Source organism: Sinocyclocheilus anshuiensis, unplaced genomic scaffold (genome assembly GCF_001515605.1).
Source record: "Sinocyclocheilus anshuiensis isolate Anshui unplaced genomic scaffold, SAMN03320099.WGS_v1.1 scaffold375, whole genome shotgun sequence".
Taxonomy (NCBI): Eukaryota; Metazoa; Chordata; class Actinopteri; order Cypriniformes; family Cyprinidae; genus Sinocyclocheilus; species Sinocyclocheilus anshuiensis.
In genome coordinates this window covers 919,551-938,964 of record NW_015549594.1, presented here as the reverse complement: position 1 = coordinate 938,964, position 19,414 = coordinate 919,551, and the positions used below count along the sequence as shown (strand labels likewise).

General features: G+C 37.2%; 2 protein-coding genes across 2 annotated transcripts in view; both read right to left on the bottom strand.

Annotated features, from left to right (window-relative positions):
* The window catches only part of LOC107658306 (ras/Rap GTPase-activating protein SynGAP-like), a 56,051-nt gene extending 39,948 nt beyond the window's left edge, over positions 1-16,103 (bottom strand). Inside the window, exon 1 of the mRNA XM_016446839.1 lies at positions 15,196-16,103. Within this exon, the coding sequence (XP_016302325.1) occupies positions 15,196-15,325 (130 nt within the window). The 5' untranslated portion in view covers positions 15,326-16,103. The remainder of the gene's footprint in view (positions 1-15,195) is intronic.
* Positions 16,104-16,902: 799 nt separating this feature from the next.
* On the bottom strand, positions 16,903-18,381 carry ankrd45 (ankyrin repeat domain 45). The gene is made up of 5 exons (XM_016446837.1): positions 18,144-18,381; positions 17,563-17,730; positions 17,388-17,482; positions 17,136-17,274; positions 16,903-16,934 (listed from the first exon to the last, which is right to left on the bottom strand). Exons 1-5 carry the CDS (start codon positions 18,379-18,381, stop codon positions 16,903-16,905), a joined length of 672 nt encoding a protein of 223 aa, XP_016302323.1.
* Positions 18,382-19,414: the final 1,033 nt, after the last annotated feature.

Below are 19,414 nucleotides of genomic sequence, written 5' to 3'. Positions count from 1 at the left end.
CACCGCAGTTGGTGCCCCGCTGGGTGTCCGGGAGACTGTGGACCCTGGAGATAGGAGGATTGGATCGAGCCATACTGCTGCTGCTTCTGGACCATGTCAAGCTCTGTGTGCGCATGTCCCGTCCAGCCAGGTTCCTTCTGTCATGTGTGTCCAAGGGCTCCTCAGGGGCTGAATTTGAACGGTGCTTTAGCCAAGGCCTGCTGAGGAGACGCCAGCGACGAGCACTCTCTCTGCCAGACGAACAACGTGATGGATTCCTGTTTGACCCCGTTTGCTCCTCCAATGTGGCCTTCCGTGGTAAACTCATGGTTGACGAGGAGAGAAAAGCTAAAAAAGCTTAACAATATCAAGAAGCAGGAAGCCAAAATCAATTTCAGTCCATTGCAAATGCTAACAATTGCATCATAGTCTCATCTCGATGAGCTAGGCTGGATCTAACCAAGTTGTCCGAGCATAATACTCTAAATTTGATGCCTGACATAGCGGATAACACTGTCCCTGAGATCTCCTTGAAGAAACATGCTGAGCAAATGTCTCTCAGCGAAAGAGCAAGACATCCACTGGTGAGCCACCACTTCCTGGATTCTGGGTTGCTGCTAGGGTTTCTGGGAGGAAATAGGTGTCAGATATATGTGTGCGCAGAAACACTTTGCCTCACTATCCAATCAGCGCATGTGCTGCCCATTTAGTGGCCCCACTCTGTGGTTGGCGCAACACCAACCGCTTCATGAAAGTAAAATCGGAAGAACAAAAAAAATGTCTTTGTCTGTGAATCTGGTTCGTTAGAGTCAGGTAGAGAGAATGTACGTTATACGGCTTCTGTAGAGCTACAAGTATAAATTCAGGGTAGTGATAAAGATAACGATTTAAAAAATAACAGCAATGCTTTCACTGAATTAGACAGAAACTGAACAGTAACTTTAAGGGATTTCCCTGCAATCTGTTGTGCAATAGAGGGAAAAAACATATTCTGGATAACAAAATGTTTAGTTCTGATTGGTCTGATATGCTCTTATATATTGCTCTTGTCTATGTTCATGATGAATCACAGCTGTAATATCCAACATAACAGCAATTTGACGGTGTGAAGATCAAAAGTATTGTACAAAAGGAGACGTGGTTACAATGGATGTCACTGAACAATGGATTATTTCCCTGCAATCTGTTGTGCAATAGAGGGAAAAAACATATTCTGGATAACAAAATGTTTAGTTCTGATTGGTCTGATATGCTCTTATATATTGCTCTTGTCTATGTTCATGATGAATCACAGCTGTAATATCCAACATAACAGCAATTTGATGGTGTGAAGATCAAAAGTATTGTACAAAAGGAGACGTGGTTACAATGTATGTCACTGAACAATGGATTACATGAAGAGGTTGATAATCATATCCTTTTTTAAAATTTGCAGTCAATAGTATGTCGGCGCCACATCAGTACACCCACAGCTGTACAAAAGCCCAATGAACTCAAGAGCAACCAATGAACCAATGAGAAAGTTAAAGAAGAAAATTCCTTCCGAGTCTGATCCTTTCAATGCTGATAACTAAAAAGGTTTTCAATGCGACAAGCTGAATCAAAAACATTACAAACAGGTTTTACATTCAAATAACCAAGCCACTGTAAAAACTATATGCCTTTGTGTCACGTTAAAAAGAAACATACAGCTGGTGAGCAGGACTCCCTGTCATATGCCAGATTTTGGGATTGGGCAGTACATTTCCAGAGCAAAAGATTTAGCACAGAAGGTCAAAGCTGTGAATATTAAAGTCGACAATCTCTGCTGAGATTTACCATGTGCATTATTGAGTCCTCTGAAGATTATGAATAAACCTTGACATACAGATTTATAAAAAGCATAGAGACAAAGAAAATTAAGCAAGTTTTCTACATCAAAGACAAATATATTGGCATTAGATCATTACTGAGCCCGCCTGGCTGATTAAGATAAGTTAATTAATTCCAAGATCTACCAACAGCCTTTTAAATGGATAATGTGTATTGGGATCATGGGGTAAACACTGGTAAAACAAGTGTTTGTTTTACAGCAATTTTGTTTACGTATCTTATTTACTGACATAAAATGACCACAAAACTACAAAGTTTGGCTACAAAATTATTTCAACCATTTAAAGGGATAAATCAATGCACATTCACAAGAGTACCACGATGCATATGTGTGCATCCGTCTGCTTGTAATTCCGGGTTCTACGTCAGAAACACCACACGCACGCGTCGTGGTACTCTTGTGATCGCGTGTCGTAGACAGCCATGGAAGAGAAAAAATTGTTGAATAAAGTAGTTATTTTTGTTTTCTTTGCACACAAAAAGCATTCTTGTAGCTTCATAACATTATGGTTGAACCACTGATGTCACATGGACCATTTTAACAATGTCCTTACTACCTTTCTGGGCCTTGAACGTGTCAGTTACATTGTTGTCTATGCAGGGTCAGAAAACTCTGATTTCATCAAAAATATCTTAATTTGTGTTCCGAAGATAAACGAAGGTCTTACAGATTTGGAACGACATGAGGGTGAGCAATTAATGACAGAATTTTCATTTTTGGGTGAACTATCCCTTTAAACCTAAACCTTTAAATCAGAAAGTCTTAAAGATAATGATAACTTAATTCAGTCAAGGGTTTCCAAACGTTTGACTGGTAGTGCATGTCATTGTTATCTATTACATTGGCCACTGTCCCCTCTATTATCAGTATCAGCCATTGAAAAACACTAGGCCTGTACCACATACTGTATAAAAGAAACTCAAGTCTGGTCTCCTTGTTGCTCAGTGCGAGTATTTTAACATGGAATAAATGATGATTGAGTAAACGTCAGGTGGAGAACAGACATGCAACTTGACAACGTGTGTGCTATTGAACTTCACATCATTCATCTGGTTGATGCAGGTCATCCATACAAGGCAAAGCATTAAATGCAGGTGAGCAAAAGAGTGCTGAGATAAAATCACGTTCACTCTACATCCGACATCGAGCTTCTATTATTATACTATGTTCTGAAGTCAGTGAAGCAATTTCCTGCCTTTTGACGCCCTGCGAGAGTCCAGTCTGGACAGTAGCAATTAGCACCCTGTTACAGCCATCAAACAAGTTCTGTGCCTGGAGGCAGCGCATGAAAGCAATCATTAAACACCAGTATCCCACTCCAACGCTACGGGCGTGAGATGCAGATAAACGCCATTATCAACAGCACAATCTGATCTGAAAAAGAGCAAAGGTCATGTTTCCTTTCAGTGTTTCAGTAATTGTTCTACAAATCTAATACGGTTCGACATGTAGGTCATTATGACTGCTTAAAAGAAGTGCTAATGCAGGACTGATAACATTTGTTGAGTTGACATTGCTCAAAGCTTGTTGTCCTTTCCTCTTTCTCTTTACAATCTCTGATCAGACATCGCCTAAAAAAAAAAAATCCCACCAACCTCTGCAGCAAAGGAGGACACATTGTCTACACGTCTGACCACAGGAAGTAATGACACAAGGCCCCCAGCTACACCTACCACCACTTTGTCGGAGTGATTTTTTTTTTAGCTCTACTATTTAGTGCAGGAGGAAACCAGGAGGGACAGGGCATGCACGCATACCCCTCTCCTAAAAATAGCATTAGGCCCTACAAATCTGTCAGAAGAGGGCAGAGGGGACAACAGGCCACATAAAAAAAAAATGCACAACCACAGCACATGAAAATTACACCAGTGGTTTGAATGCACTGTAACCTTTGAAGGTTACTGATGATAAAGATAACACAAAGATCATGTATCATATTATGAAGACCCGACAGTTTGAACCATTGAAATGAACCAAGTCTGTAATGGAGTTTGGATGTTTTGTCATTTAAAAAAGAGGCACTATTAAAACATCCATCATAACACTACCACACTTGTAAGTTTTTTTCAAAATTGATAAGAAATGTTTCTTGAGCATCAGATCATTAGAATGTTTTCTGAAGGATCATGTGACATGAAGACTGGAGTAATGGAAGCTGAAATTACATCTCAATTGTTAAAATAGAAAACAGTCATTTTAAATCATAACAATATTTCACAATATTACAGTTTTACTATATTTATAAATTTTTGAATAAATAAATGAAGCCTTGGTGAGCATAAGAGACATCAAACATCAAAACTCTTAACAACCCCAAACATTTGAATGGTAGCAGGTTTATTGATAAAGATACACATTTGGATATCTTGCTAATTTTCTTCCCCGTATCTGCCAACCATGTGTATCTTTATCAATGGCAGGTGTACCATACAGGCCAGAGACGATATACTTCCCTCTTGACAGCTTGGCTCAGATGATTCCAGATGAGCGGAAGCTTTATTGATGCGTTTTTGCAGTCGACCTGCTCACCCGTAATGAATCACATCCATCAAAAGGCTGTGATAAAACACACGAGTTACATTAACCCGGGGCAAGAGAGCATTTAATTAATAGAATACGCCGCTCGGAGGATACAGCCCGACCTTGAGCAACTTGTAATGAATTATTGCCGAATGCACAGCTACACTGGATAAATACAAATTGAGGAATATTATAATTGGTTTGGCCTACTTACAGGCACAGATGAGTCTAATTCCAACCGTAGAAATTCAAAGGCACCAAATCCTCAATGAATTTCTAATGCAGAGACATGAGCTGGTTAACAAGAGGATGTTGTTTAACCTTAGGGGTGTTATCGCAATCAAACCAATTAAGCCAATCAATTCTGACAATCCATGAGTCCTCGGGGGGGGGGGGAAGTAACACTCCTGTATCAGTCTTTAAAAGAGCAGGCAGGAAGCACATGCCACCAGTCTGCTGACACGCTCTAATCGATAGCCCAGAGTGGCAGGGATTCTTTCATGAGATCTCTTGCACGTGGAATTAATGTTCAGATGGGAGAACACAAGCTGCAGAGGTTATCAGGGTGTTGAAACAGACATTCCCAAGTCATAAAGAAAAACGTTAAAGCAAAGTTCAGTTGTATAATAAGTAGCTAATTTAAAAATAAAAGGGTAACAAAATTATCAGTCACTAAACAAGCCAAATTTCAAATCATACTACAAATAAAACAAAGCTAATTGAACAGTAACAAAAATTTTAAAGTAGCATCACACAGCATTTTTCCCACTAAACATTTTAGATTGAAAACTTCACGCAAAATGTCACATTAATTAAAGCAATTAAAATATTAATTATTCATAAAAAATATATAAAATGAAAACATATGTAAAAGTAATAATGTAAAACTAATTTTCAAAATAAATATTATAGTTTGTTTATTGGCTTTTAACACCGAAAGCAACTATTTGCACGGCAAACACATGGTAAACAATTCAAGACATTCAATATAAAATGAGACATTTTAATATTATTTAATATATATATTTAATTATAATTAATACAAGACAGAAATAAAAAATTAAAAAAAATCAAAAGGTAAAAATAAATTTATATAATGCAATTTTTATTTTAGTATAAATTTCAATTTTTAATTTTAAAATACATTTTACATTTTAGTGCACCACTGTGTAAGTGATATTGTCCAATCATGTTTTCATTATAAAAATAAGTCCTAATAGGGTGATTGGGACCTGAAAGTGAAACAGAGGGATCTTGTATCATCCTGAAAGGGTTTATTTTGTGATAATGACCACCTTACTGTACATTATCCTGCTTATTGCATGATTACTTACCAAATAAATTAAAAATGAACATAAAATATTGATCAGAAATGACCTTATTTTGTGAGAAGAGACCCCAGAATAATACACAAGATCTGAAACTACCAGTTGGTGGTCATTACAGAAAAATATTTGACCACAGAATTTTGTGATTGACAAACAAGTATCAAGTCTTCTAGAAAATCATGTAGGAATACAAAAAATACAGGGCAATATTATGTTCTTCACCATCATGTTTTATGGCAAGACAATAGGAGCAAAATATTTATCCAAGAATGATCAGGAAACAGGAAAGGGGGCTTCCTGTGTTTTCAGGTAACGCCTGGAATCCCAGGACATTGTCTTCCAGCCACTCAGTCTCCATGAGTGAAAGGAAAGGGCGGAGAACTGACAGACACCTGCCTTCGTCTTCTGGGAAACACCAGACCGCTGCACTCTACCGACCCTCAAAACATTCACACTTAAAAAGCATCAAACCAAAAATAAATAAAAAAAGTATTTATTTAACACAGACGACTTGCCCAAAAATATCAGCATGTTGTTTTGGAAGATCTAAGGAGACAAAGGCACCTTTGAACCAGCCTTGGGAGAGGAAGCAAAGCAGGCGGCCTGGTGCATCACAGTCGAGCATGTGAAACTCTTGTGACTACAGTGAACTCCATTCAGGACTCTCCAATTAAGGGGCTTTTCAAACTGAACGTTCAGCACCGCAGGCAACACGCCGATGTGGAGTACCTGGGCACTGCATCAAACTTGATGAGGAACTTGACTAGGCAGCATGTGTTCCACACAACTCATCACTCTTTGTGACAGAAATCACTGAAAAACTGTCATTATCCCAGTCAGTTCCTCAAGAGTTAGTGCTAGAAGATAAGCTCCTCATTTTCCCTGTTTCCAGCAAACCTTTAATAAGCTTAGACACGAGAGTCTTTCTCTAAGTAAATGACAAAGTGCGCATCCACAATCCGCATTAAACAGGGTCTATTCCTTACCTATAAGGTGCATAATAGACTGAAAATCAGGGATTAATGGAGAGCCAAGTCAAGGACACATTTAGTCATTTAAACTTAATTAAATCGGACTTTGCAATTGAATTTTAGACAGAACCTGCAGAAACTCAACAACAAAATTAGACATAGCTGCTACTCTACTGATCCATAGATACACAGCTTATATTGGCCAACATGAGAGATTTGTTTCATTTATCAATATCAAAAGTGGATATGCACACTACCATTGAAAGTCTGGGGTCAGTAATTTACACTTTTATTCAGCAAGGAGGATGCATTAAATTAACCAAAAGCGACAGTAGACATTTATGTTACAAAAGACTTCCATTTGAAACTAATGCTGTTCTTCTGAACCTTCTATTCATCAAAGAATCCTAAAAAATGTATCCCAGTTCTCACAAAAAATAAACACCACAGCAGTTTTCAACACTGACAAGAAATGTTCCTTGAGCACTAAAACAGCATATTAGAATTATTTCTCATATGATTGATTCACATTTCTAAAAGATCATGTGATAAAATATACTTAAAACATACGTAAAACAGTTATATTAAATAGAAAAACTGTTTTACTGTCTTTTTGATTAAAGTCTTGCAGTCTTCATCTCAAAATGAATATCCATTTTTTCATACAGTACTTCCACGTTGTGATCAATGTGTAGTATTAACAATAGTTTCTTAGTGTTTTAGTTTTTTTATTTATATTTGACAAAATAGTGTAGAATTTTATTATTAACTAAAAATAGCATGAAAACAATCATGTTGGCCAGAATTATAAGCAGTGTATCCCTAACTTAAACATACAGATCAGCGGCACAGGAATCTGACGTCAGCCTAATGCCTAGTTCACACTACAGGATTTTAAGCCTGATTTAAGCCTCTGAAGGATCATATGATTGATTCACATTTCTAAAAGATCATGTGATAAAATATACTTAAAACATACGTAAAACAGTTATATTAAATAGAAAACTGTCTTTTACTGTCTTTTTGATTAAAGTCTTGCAGTCTTCATCTCAAAATGAATATCCATTTTTTCATACAGTACTTCCACGTTGCGATCAATGTGTAGTATTAACAATAGTTTCTTAGTGTTTTAGTTTTTTTATTTATATTTGACAAAATAGTGTAGAATTTTATTATTAACTAAAAATAGCATGAAAACAATCATGTTGGCCAGAATTATAAGCAGTGTATCCCTAACTTAAACATACAGATCAGCGGCACAGGAATCTGACGTCAGCCTAATGCCTAGTTCACACTACAGGATTTTAAGCCTGATTTAAGCCCGATTTGCAAGTTAACGAGCTTGCCGACAGGTCGGGGTGTTGCAGTTGAACAGTCCACAAGTCGTCAAATAAAGCTCACGCATTCATAATAAAACGTGCCTCACACGGATTCTGGGGGGTGAATAAAGGCCTTCTGTAGTGAATCCATGCGTTTTTGTAAGAAAAATATCCATATTTCAAACGTAATAAACACTTTTCTCTCACTTCCGTTATCTGTCATACGTGGACGACGTTCCGGCGGAAGGCGTATGACGCGACATTATTCTTTGCAAATCTTTGGTTTGTTCTTCTAATTCGTGACCGGCATTTTGTTTTGTTGTCTCTCCGCGTTCCGTCACTTATCACGCAACGCCGACGTGCTACGACATCCACCGGCACGGCTTCCACGTATGACAGATGGCAGAAGTGATAGAAAAGTGTTTATTATGTTTTAAATATGGACATTTTTCTTACAAAAAGGCACGGATGCACTACAGAAGGCCTTTATTCACCCATCGGAGCCGTGTGAAGCACGTTTTATTATGAATGCGCACGCTTTATTTGACGACTTGTGGACTGTTCAACTGCAACACCCGCTGACTGCAATGATAGAGCTTGGAATAGCCAGGACAATTTTTAATATAACTCCGACTGGATTCGTCTGAAAGAAGAAAGTCATATACACCTAGGATGCTTCGAGGGTAAGTAAAACACAAGCCAATTTTTCATTTTTGGGTGAACTAACCCTTTAAAGACAGACAATCAAGTCATGTAGTCTGACCGATATTTTTCAACTCTTTTTGGCCGATAGCCGATGCCGATACCTAGGGCTGTGCAATTAATCGCATGCGATTGTCATGCGGAGATTTATGATGGAGATTTACTACTAATCACAGGACCGGCTTTACTGACGAGATGCGCATGACAATCGCATGCGATTAATTGCACAGCCCTACCGATACCGATATATTTCCTTTTGTTTGGAAACGACACCAAGTCTCTCCTGTATGGAACTTAAGCAGCAAAAGAGTTGTAAAAATTCTGAAAATCTTTTAGAGCTCATAATTTGTTTAAAAATATATAACATATTACACATTTATGAATAAATCAGTATATATAAAATTATTTAATTTACAAGTTTAATTTTTAAATTAATGTAAGCTATAGCTTTTGACCTTTAAATCAAAACATACTCATGATTTTATGACAACATTTACTGCTTTATTTAATCAGAAACACAGTCTAAATGTTATTTGTGTATTTTACTTTCATTTTATTAAAAGTAGGCCAACAGCGCCCCCTACAGAATTAAAACTCCTTACCGAACGGACATTAGGACCCGGGGAGGTTGCCGCCGCTACCACTGCACGTGTTATTACTCTATCATACACCGAATGCATCATTCTGTACGTGCAGTCTCAGTTTAAATGCAGCGATCCTACAACAGTGAATCTAATCACCATTCAGGCAAAACTTTGCTTCAAAAATTAGTCACACTGCTGACGTGATCTAATTGCTAGCACACCATGAGCACATGTGAAATAACCTATTCCTCTTATCAGCAAGATATATCGGCATAATTTTTCATATCGGGCCGATGCTGATATGCACATTTAAAGTCATTATCTGCCGATTCCGATATCGGTCCGATAATATCATGCATCCCTAACAGTAACCCTTTAGTATGGGACCAAATCTCACTATTAGATGCTTATTACAGAACTCCAGACTGCGACCGAATGGTCGCATTTTGCAACCATTTTTTCTGCCTGTGTGACTAAATTTTGTGTGCGGTCGCACTGGCGTGACCACTGCATTGTTCAACTCATAAGCGCTGCCATTTCTGTTGCATATGAGAAACATCAAACGGCAACTCGTTTGAACTGCGCAGCGCTTTGAGTGTAGAGCCTGGTTTTTTATACTTGCTGCATGCAGCAAAAATTACGCGAATATTGAGGAAACAATGGATGGTTTTCACACTAAAGTAAAGTAAAAGATCACTTCTTAAACCAGAGAAGGTAAACATGTTGGTATTCTTGTGGGGGAAAAAACATGCAAGCACTGTCACCGGCAGCAAATTTAGTTTTACTTTTCTTTTTGTTTTCATTCTGAAAAGCTTATCTTTGCTGTTTACCTCACATTATGCTATGGAGGTTCTCTTTTATTTATTTATTTATTTATTTATTTTTATTTGATTCCTCAGTGTTTGCTAAACGTTCTGTAATTTATTAGTCAGTATATAATACAGCATGTGGTGTATGCCATGCCTCATCTTATTCGTTTTTGTTAATAAACGTTTTATAAGCTAGTTTGTCATTGCATCTTATCGTTTTATTGTTGTTGTGCTCTTTAATTAAAAATAACAAAAATCTTTTGTTTTAGTCTTAAAAAGTGAAAGGTGTATAGATGTAAGCAAAACACACAATTATCTTTTCTTGTAAAACGTGACAAGATCACGAATTCAAAAGTGAAAACATCTGAAGCCCGGCTTAAAACACAGCCAAAGAGGAACTCCCGTTCACAAAATTCAAATCACAAATAAATTAATACTACTACTGATGAAAAAGAACAGGTTGAATGTTAACCACTTTCGTTTCCATATAACTATAAACTATGATAACAGTTCATCAGCATGCATTGATTAATCACATGTTGTAGCAAAAAAAACAAAAAAAACAACATGTGCTCATGCTACCAACTGAGAAAGTTAGTCGCAAACGAGCGACCAGTGGGAAGAATGAGTCTGGAGCCCTGTTATTAGCATGCATATTACTAGCATATTGGCTGTTTATTAGTACTTATAAAGAACATATTCTGCATGACCATATTCTACATCCCTAACCCTACCCAACACCTAAACCAAACAACTATCTTACTAACTATTAATAAGCAACAAATTAAGAGTTTACTGAGGCAAAAGTCATAGTTAACAGTCTGTTAATAGTGAGAATTGGATCTTAAAATAAAGTGTGAAGCAGCTCTGCTCTCTGATTGAAAGTCCACACGGAAATGTTTTGTAACCACCGCTCTTATTAACATGCATATTACTAGCATATTGGCTGTTTATTAGTACTTATAAAGAACATATTCTGCATGACCATATTCTACATCCCTAACCCTACCCAACACCTAAACCAAACAACTATCTTACTAACTATTAATAAGCAACAAATTAAGAGTTTACTGAGGCAAAAGTCATAGTTAACAGTCTGTTAATAGTGAGAATTGGATCTTAAAATAAAGTGTGAAGCAGCTCTGCTCTCTGATTGAAAGTCCACACGGAAATGTTTTGTAACCACCGCTGAGAAGAACAGCCGTGGCCAAAATAAATCCACAAATAGACAAGCTGGCATGGAAAACATTATTCTTAACAGATACATAAGGGAAGTGAGTGGGAGAGAAGCCGGCCAGCATCCTTATTGAGCTATTTCAGCTCTGGAATGCCATGATGAACGCACTGGTGCCGGTTGCTCAGGAATTTTGGAATCCAGTCCACTGAGGTCATTCTCGGAACGGTCTGCTTACATCATAGTCCCGGCCCTGTCTGCTGACAGCTACAATGAACGAATGAACGAACAGCTCACGCTGGGCGGAGGGGAGGTGGTGCAGCGGGGTGCACATCCTGAGCCGTCCGCCGCTAACACAATCCCACCATTCACTCCCACCCCTCCCCACCCTCTCTCGGCTTCCTCTACAAGATTAAACACATCTAAGCAGCAACTTCACAAACATTCGACAGCATTCACTTTCATCCACCATGGCAGAACCGTCCCGGACCTTTCCATTTCAATATGAGGAGCATGATGTAAGAAGCTCGGTGAATGTAGGCAAACTTTTTGAACCAGCAGGCTCAAACAGATGCCAAATCTGACCTGCCTACACACCCGCCAACCCCGAGCTTTGTGTAAACTACTGCAGAAAGCATTTATATATTTCCAAAATTTAACTCCAGGCAACAACAAACCCAAAAAGTGCACAGAATAGGCCGCCTACTGTAATACAAACCCCACATTTAAAGCACATACACACCATTTACTGAACACAATTGGACCTCGAATAAGCCTGTGTGAGAGGAACATGAACTATAACAGAACAGTTATGTTATTAGTGTCACTCAGTGACTTATTACTATTAGACTTCCTAATAACAAGTCACTGAATGAACAACACCAAAACTAAAGCCCCATGCACTGCTAATTATTTTAAAACTGTGATTCACTTCCCTCTATCTGAGGAAGGGATGTTTAACATGATGAGCATGTAGCTGCCGTGGTATCAATTATGGATGATATGACATCCATGCTGAGGCCAGCTTTAATGTGAGAGGTCTGACTGCTCTCTGACTGTCAGTAATGACTCACTTCTGTCTCGCTGGGAGTTTGAGCTTACACCAGTGGGAGCGATTTAAAGACAAATACCAAAGAAATGAAAATTATGTCATAGGGTGTTGGACAGCACATGAACAGAGAAAACGTGAATTCTTTACACATTACAACACATCATCTGGATTTGAACTTTTTCCCAGTGCGGGCCTGGAAAATAAGATTAGACTGCTCTGTATTTCAAAACAAAGGGATAGTTTACCCAAAATGAGAATTGTGTCATAGTTTACTCATCCTCATGTCGTTCCAAAACCGAATGACTATTTGTTCCGTGGAACACAAAAGGAGTTATTCGAAAGACCGTGATGGTCGCTGATTTCCAAATGCTATAAAAGTATCATAGCGATTGCCTGTATGACTATATTCCAAGTTGTATGAAATCATAAAATAGCTTGACTATTCATTGACTGTTCATTATTCATTATATCCAGTGAGTTCACTCATTGAGTCAGTCTGATTCAAAATCTAGACATGTTTTGTGAACTTGATTACCATTTCAAGATTTGTCTCTCTTGAACAAATCAGGAATTGCTACTTATGAAAATGAGCTACAGAGCACATCAAGATTATCCATCATATGATTTCAGAAAACATAGAATATGTCCACAAGTCAAATGGACCAATTTTCTTATACATTTATGCTGCTTTTGTGTACTTTTTTAAAGCTTGAAACTTCAGTTCCCATTCATTTTAAGTGCACAGAAAAAAAAAGATCTTGTAAAATTTCTTAATTTTTCCTTGTGCTCCACAGAAGAAAGAAAATAATATGGATTTGGAATGACATGAGGTTGAGAGTAAATTATGACACTTTTTTATTTTTAAGGGATCTTAACCTTTAATTTGGTGGCTGATCTATATTATAAATTTTAGAACTTGATTTTAGTTGGTCCAGCTCTGAATTAGTGGGGATGGAAAATGAGATGAAGAGTCAGTGGCAGTGGGTGGACAGAACTGGATGTCCTGTCTTTAATGTGAAGTCCCTGGTTTCGACTTACATCCTTAAATAAAAAGACAACAGGCTGCCATGACAACAGCCCCTGGCAACATGTCTATAGGGTGCACACAGACTTAAAGAAGCTTTATTTAACAACACAGATCTGGAAACACAATCAGTAACCATGGCTTACTATTACTTGTCTTGTAAATCAAAAATTTAAATTGTGCATGTGCATTAACAAACTAACAACCCCTATTAAAACTCTAATTGAAACCGTGACAAGAACACATTTTCATGTTTGTCATCAATGTGCTAAAACCTTTTCTATTGCACCCCATCTCCTATTACAACTAGGAGACATAATCATCCACAACCAGATCAACATTCAAACCTATTATGTGTAACCAGGATTTTCCACACAGCCCTTCCCTTAACCACAAATCATAATGCACACATTGGAATCTATCATATATTCATGCCATTGTTTCTTTACAAATTACACTACAGTTAAAGCAAGCACACTAAAGGCACAAAATGTATTGTACCATGATACCATCAGACACACTGTATAATGTATAAGGACATATGACTTAACCTAGTATCTTTTTAAGTTGAAAATGTACAGCATAAGTCACACACAGGAAGGAAAATGAACCATTAAGCCAACATGTTTCTATTAGAGCTGTGGTACTATGGCAAGCCACTTTAACGTTTCATTTTAATATCCCATACAACTAACCAGCAGCTAATTTAATGTTATTCATACTTCTTTTTAATTACCAGTAAATACGCCAACAGTGACTAGTATTTGCTCAACTAATAACGGTTCTGTAGATCTGTGGCTCATAAAGCAATTGTTAAATTACAGCTAGGATATGTTGCTAATTATTACTAAAAAGAACTTGAATATATACCAGTAATGATTATTTGAATAGCTACAAGAAACTAAGGAATAAACAACAGTAATAGAAAGAAATGGAATACGAAACTAGCAATTTGTATAAATTTGAGTTTAAAATTAATAGTTGATATCTGATCAACAGACCCCTATATATTTAAACTGCAAAGCAAGTTACTAGTATTGGGAACGACTGGTAGAAGAAGAAGAATTATTAATAATATTCAAGTAATACTGACTAAATAAACAAGTATTCACTACTGGCACATAATGAACAGTTACCTTAGTGGAAAAAAACGCTAGTTACAAGGAATGGGGCATCGCTAAACCCTTTTAACTGAGGAACAAGAACCAGTGAAAGACAACTGTGTTCCAAGACCGACCCGAGAATCATTTTCCCTGAAAATATATCAGCATGTTGTGTGTTTTAGCAGTTTATAATCAGAACTAGTCATGCCAGATTCAAAAATGTATCACTCTGTTGATCTAATCTCATAAAAATATATTTTATAATAATAAAAACGGAGCGCTGATTGATATGGACATTTACCTAAAATCCACTCTAGGAAACAAAATGTGCAATGTCTTCTTTCGTTTGTCAGCGATGAAGCATCTTATTGTGTGTGGGTAGCTTGATTCTGTTTTTATTCATATAAATTGATATAAATATATCCATAACAGTATTTCAATAAAATCTAAATATTGGGCTACTTATTGGGGGGTGGGGGGCTGGGGGCTCATGAAACGCTAGAAATTTCCCTGATAAGAAACAGGCTAAATGTTAAAACGGCTTGCCATATACAGACCTGTCTGACAATGCTTCAGTAAACATAAGACTGAATTCCCCTCGGTATTAAAGGGTGATCGAAAATAAAACCCCAAATCAGTTGGTTATTTAATGTATTTAAGCACATAATTATATTTAAAACACCTCTTTTGTGATTTATATCACCGAGGTGTTAAGGTGAACTGATCTGAAGCCAGCGCGGCCACTGATTATCACTTACCGTACACACGCACCCATCCCTGCTGCTGGCAAAACGAGTCCATCAAAATCCCATCGACCACAGGGTCTAAAGAAATCATGCCTCCCTGAACCGAGTCCACGTCGCCACCGGTTACTGAATCCGTCTCCATGCTCGATACACCTCCACGGTAACGTCCAGGTGAAGACTCCAGTCCGGTGGATTTCCACGCGCGTGGCAGGAGAGCCTCAGTCACAATGTTTTCCGTTGGTTTAGTATCAAACCATACAGCTAAAAAGAGTTTAAATAAAGCCGGATAAACTAGCGACAGTAGTATGACAATGTTCAAACTAAACGTTTGGAGTTTCCCATATTTTTCTTTGTTTCACAGTTGGAATATAAATGATGTACGCGCGACTCTAATCTATGTTTACATTACTGGGCACTGTAGCTACCTAGTCGTCAATAAAATACAATAAAATAAGGAAATACGGATATAAAAAAGCGTCGAAAGTGTATTTAAACACTTATCAAACCCTAAAAATACGAATGTGCAAAGTTTCAGATCACCCTAGTTTTCTTAAACAGAACCAGCAGCCAAAAGTTAAAACAGTAGCAACAAGCAGCAGTTCTTGAAGTAATATTCGGATGGACTGCTGTTTCTTGTCTGTGTCCATGAGTCAAGATGGAAACAGCAGTAATAATTGAATGAATCCAGGCGTCGGTCTTCCTGGATCGAGGGAAGGAGTTTACTGCATTGTCCATGCGGCAAAAATCATCAAAATAACAGCAAGTATCCGTTTATTGTTCTGTCGTCCACTTTAAGTGTGACTCGTTGTTTGGGCCTGCCTCCCTCCCTTCCTCCCGGTCCTGTGGTGAGGACAGACAGACCTTTTCACACTTCAAAATCCAGACCGCTTTTCCACCTCAATCACATGCCACTGCCAGCCTGTGCGCAGGGATTCAGGGAAAACTAGAGGATGGCCGAGTGACTCGATCAACACACATTTACGTTTTAAATCGATTCAGGCAGCTTTCACTACATTTACACATCGATTAAAATTCAGTTAACATTTTAGAAATAGGCTACATAATGTGTTTGTTGAATGTGAAATGAGGACGATTTGAGACTTTGCCAACATTGATCGACATAGTAAGACCGATGTGAACTGATTATCGAGTGAGACATCTGCTGGTTAACCTCGTGCAAAAATGTCATAAAAATGTATTTAATTTGATTCGACTTTTATATGCGCTGCATTTAGTTATTGAATAACATATTTTGTAGACATAACCTTAATGAAAAATACATGTATTTAATTTGATAGATATTGAGAGATAATTTAGCTGAACACGAAAGGTGCCCTCTGTCGCCACCTAGTGTTCATTAAGCGCATCACAAGAACATCAGCCAACTCTGCTTTTAGACTTGTAAACGTATTAATTTGTCACAATAATTTTTGAGTGTTTATATAAACTTAATTATCTTTATTAGTAAATAATTCAAAGTGCATGTGCATGTGCATGTTCTAAATTAAGTGCAGTTAAACAACAAATAAAAGTACGTTTTCAATATAAAAAAAAATAAAAAATCAAAATAAAATTGTTGCAATTTCATGTCAGGAATCATAGTGTTCATCTAAGGGTCTAATTTTTTATATTTGAAAAGACTAAACACAGAGCATGTATTAAGTAAATGTAACCAATTTTTGTAAATATATTTATTTTAATTTGAATGACAAAATGCTTCTAAGGCTTTCTTGTCTTCATTGTGGCTTCAGCTGTGAATAAATAAGAAACACAAAACTTCATTTAGGGAATAAAAAAAAAAAAAAGCACAAATATATATTTTTTGGGTAGAAATGCCCTGGGTTAAATGAAAAAGTATACATTAATTTTGCATTGATTGATACTGAATTAAGTAAAATACCCAGTTGTCAGCTTCTATGCAAATCGGATAAATCAGATAGATCAGTTCTCACATTGTGTGTTAAGCTTGAGCAGAATAGGTTCCAGTATGTCTTCAAGGTGCTTCTTCTGTTCAATGAAGTCTTGAATTGTTGCATTTTTGGTGTTGTGTATCCAGTCAGATTTTGCAGAACAGATGTTTATAAACATGGTCTATATAGCAACACACAAACAATGAGAAGAGAATGTGTACTTTTGGGTTTGTTAAGAATGTTAAAAATACAATCGGCAACTTTTCACTAAGGAATTAATAAATAATTTTTTACCTTGTCCTCTTTATTGAGCTTCCCTTGAACTTTCTCTGGATCAGCTATAATATCTCTGACATCTTGTATTAATGCTTGCAAACTTTGTTTGGCCTCTGTCAGGAGAGAAAAAAATCATCATCTGCCTTAATCATAACAAGATTTGACTCTGTGCTGAAATGTTTCACTTTCTCACCAGCCCATGCCAGATACTCTGCGCAGTCCAGTTTGTCATAACGCCGGGCCACATCAACAGCCTTCTCTCCACGGAAACTGACAGCTTGAAAATCAGCATTGAGTTCAACCAAAGTTTTTAAAGTGTCCAGCTGACCCCACATGGCAGAATAATGCAACGGTGAGTAGCCTAGAGTAAGAGTGAACCATATTGATTATTTATTGTCAAACTGTTAACCCTTTGGTGGTCCTCTGACATTTTAGTCCAAAAACATTTGGCGAACTTGGTAGCTATATGAAATTTTCCAATAATTGTATTTTAGGCTATATAGAAACAAATAGTGCACAATTCAGAGGTAAATAAGAAACAATGTAATTGAAACAAAATATAGTACACGTATTTTATTAAAATATGTTAGGCTTCCTCGGTCTGTTTGGATGGATAACAAGTGTGACCACAACAATAGGGTTAAATCAGCTCAGACCAGCAAACCAGTTCAGGCTTTAGTTTTCATCTACAAAAACTTTTACTGTAGGTGTTAAAGTGGGTACGTTATAAGTATTTTTTAATTAGGCCTACAAGTAACTTTGCTCGCTAATTACCGCGCGCTGTGAGTTCATTGACGTCAGCGCCGTTCTGTACGAGTTCGCGCACGATGCCGCTCCGACCAAAAGTACACGCAGCAAACAGCGCATTTCTTCCCACCTCATCTTTTTCCCACAGAATATTCTCCGATTGCTGAGATTCGTTGGCACTCTTGCTTTCCAAAATACTCTTAAGTCCCTGTACATCATCATCTAAAGCACATAAGAGTACAGTTTTCTCCTCAGTTGACCGCATTATGACTTGCGGAATGGTGATGTTGTGTTTCGATGTCTCTATGGCAACCGGGCAGTCATTTCGTTCATTACTGTCATCGGCCGCGAGATGTCGCTGTTGACTGTTTTATCAAATAAGAAGAGCTGAAAATCTGAGCTCAACTGAGAAATTACATATTATCTTGTTGATAGCAGTTATAGAAAGTAGATTCTAAGAAAAAGAACAAAATAAGCTTAGCATCAAGCCTATTTATTTCTGCGGAAATAAATAAGTGTGAAAGTAAGTAAATGTATGTATCAGCTGCAATCTTAGACAAGAATATTTATGTATGTAGAACTAACTTATGTTGTATCATTACCCATAAAGATATCATTTAAAAAAAGAAAGAATAGAAAGTCCTTGAAGGGTTCAGACTTCTCTGTGGAAATTACATAATCATCTGACGTCTAGGAAAAGGACTGGCACTGAAAAAAAAAAGATAATATTTAAGACAAAATATGTATTTGAAGTCATATTTTGATTCTTTGAAATGAAAAGTAAACTCAAATCGATGATATATTAGTATAGTATGTGAATAAATGTACTATCCACTTTGTTTAGTATATATGCAAATGTTTTTCAATGAGAGGAAGAGGGGGGAAATTATTAGGAACTATAGGGACATTTCTTGTGGTAAAATTATGTGATATATTTCATTTAAAAGGGAAAAAAGTCATTTGATGTCCTAAGAGGTCATTTCTCTCATGATGATAAGGAATGGAAAGTCACCTGACAGGGAAATTTGTGAGTGCAAATTAACTTTTGTCATCACGTAATGTCATGTACATTCCACAAAAACTTCCTCAATCAACTGAAACCATGTTTATTGTTAAAGGGGTCATATGATGCGATTTCAGTTTTTCCTTTCTCTTTGGAATGTTACAAGCTCTTGGTTCATAAAGAAGATCTGTAAAGTTGCAAAGACTAAAGTCTCAAATCCAAAGAGATATTCTTTATAAAAGTTAAGAGTCAACCACGCCTACCTAAAACACCTCGTTTAAACACGCCCCCACAT

Excerpts from the sequence above, each read along its gene's own strand:
- ankrd45 (XM_016446837.1), bottom strand. The coding sequence starts at position 18,381 with ATGCGGTCAACTGAGGAGAAAACTGTACTCTTATGTGCTTTAGATGAT. Across the intron at positions 17,731-18,143 it reads CAATGAACTCACAGCGCGCG|GCTACTCACCGTTGCATTAT; the intron begins GTAATTAGCGAG and ends CTCTTACTCTAG. Across the intron at positions 17,483-17,562 it reads AGAGTATCTGGCATGGGCTG|AGGCCAAACAAAGTTTGCAA; the intron begins GTGAGAAAGTGA and ends CTCTCCTGACAG.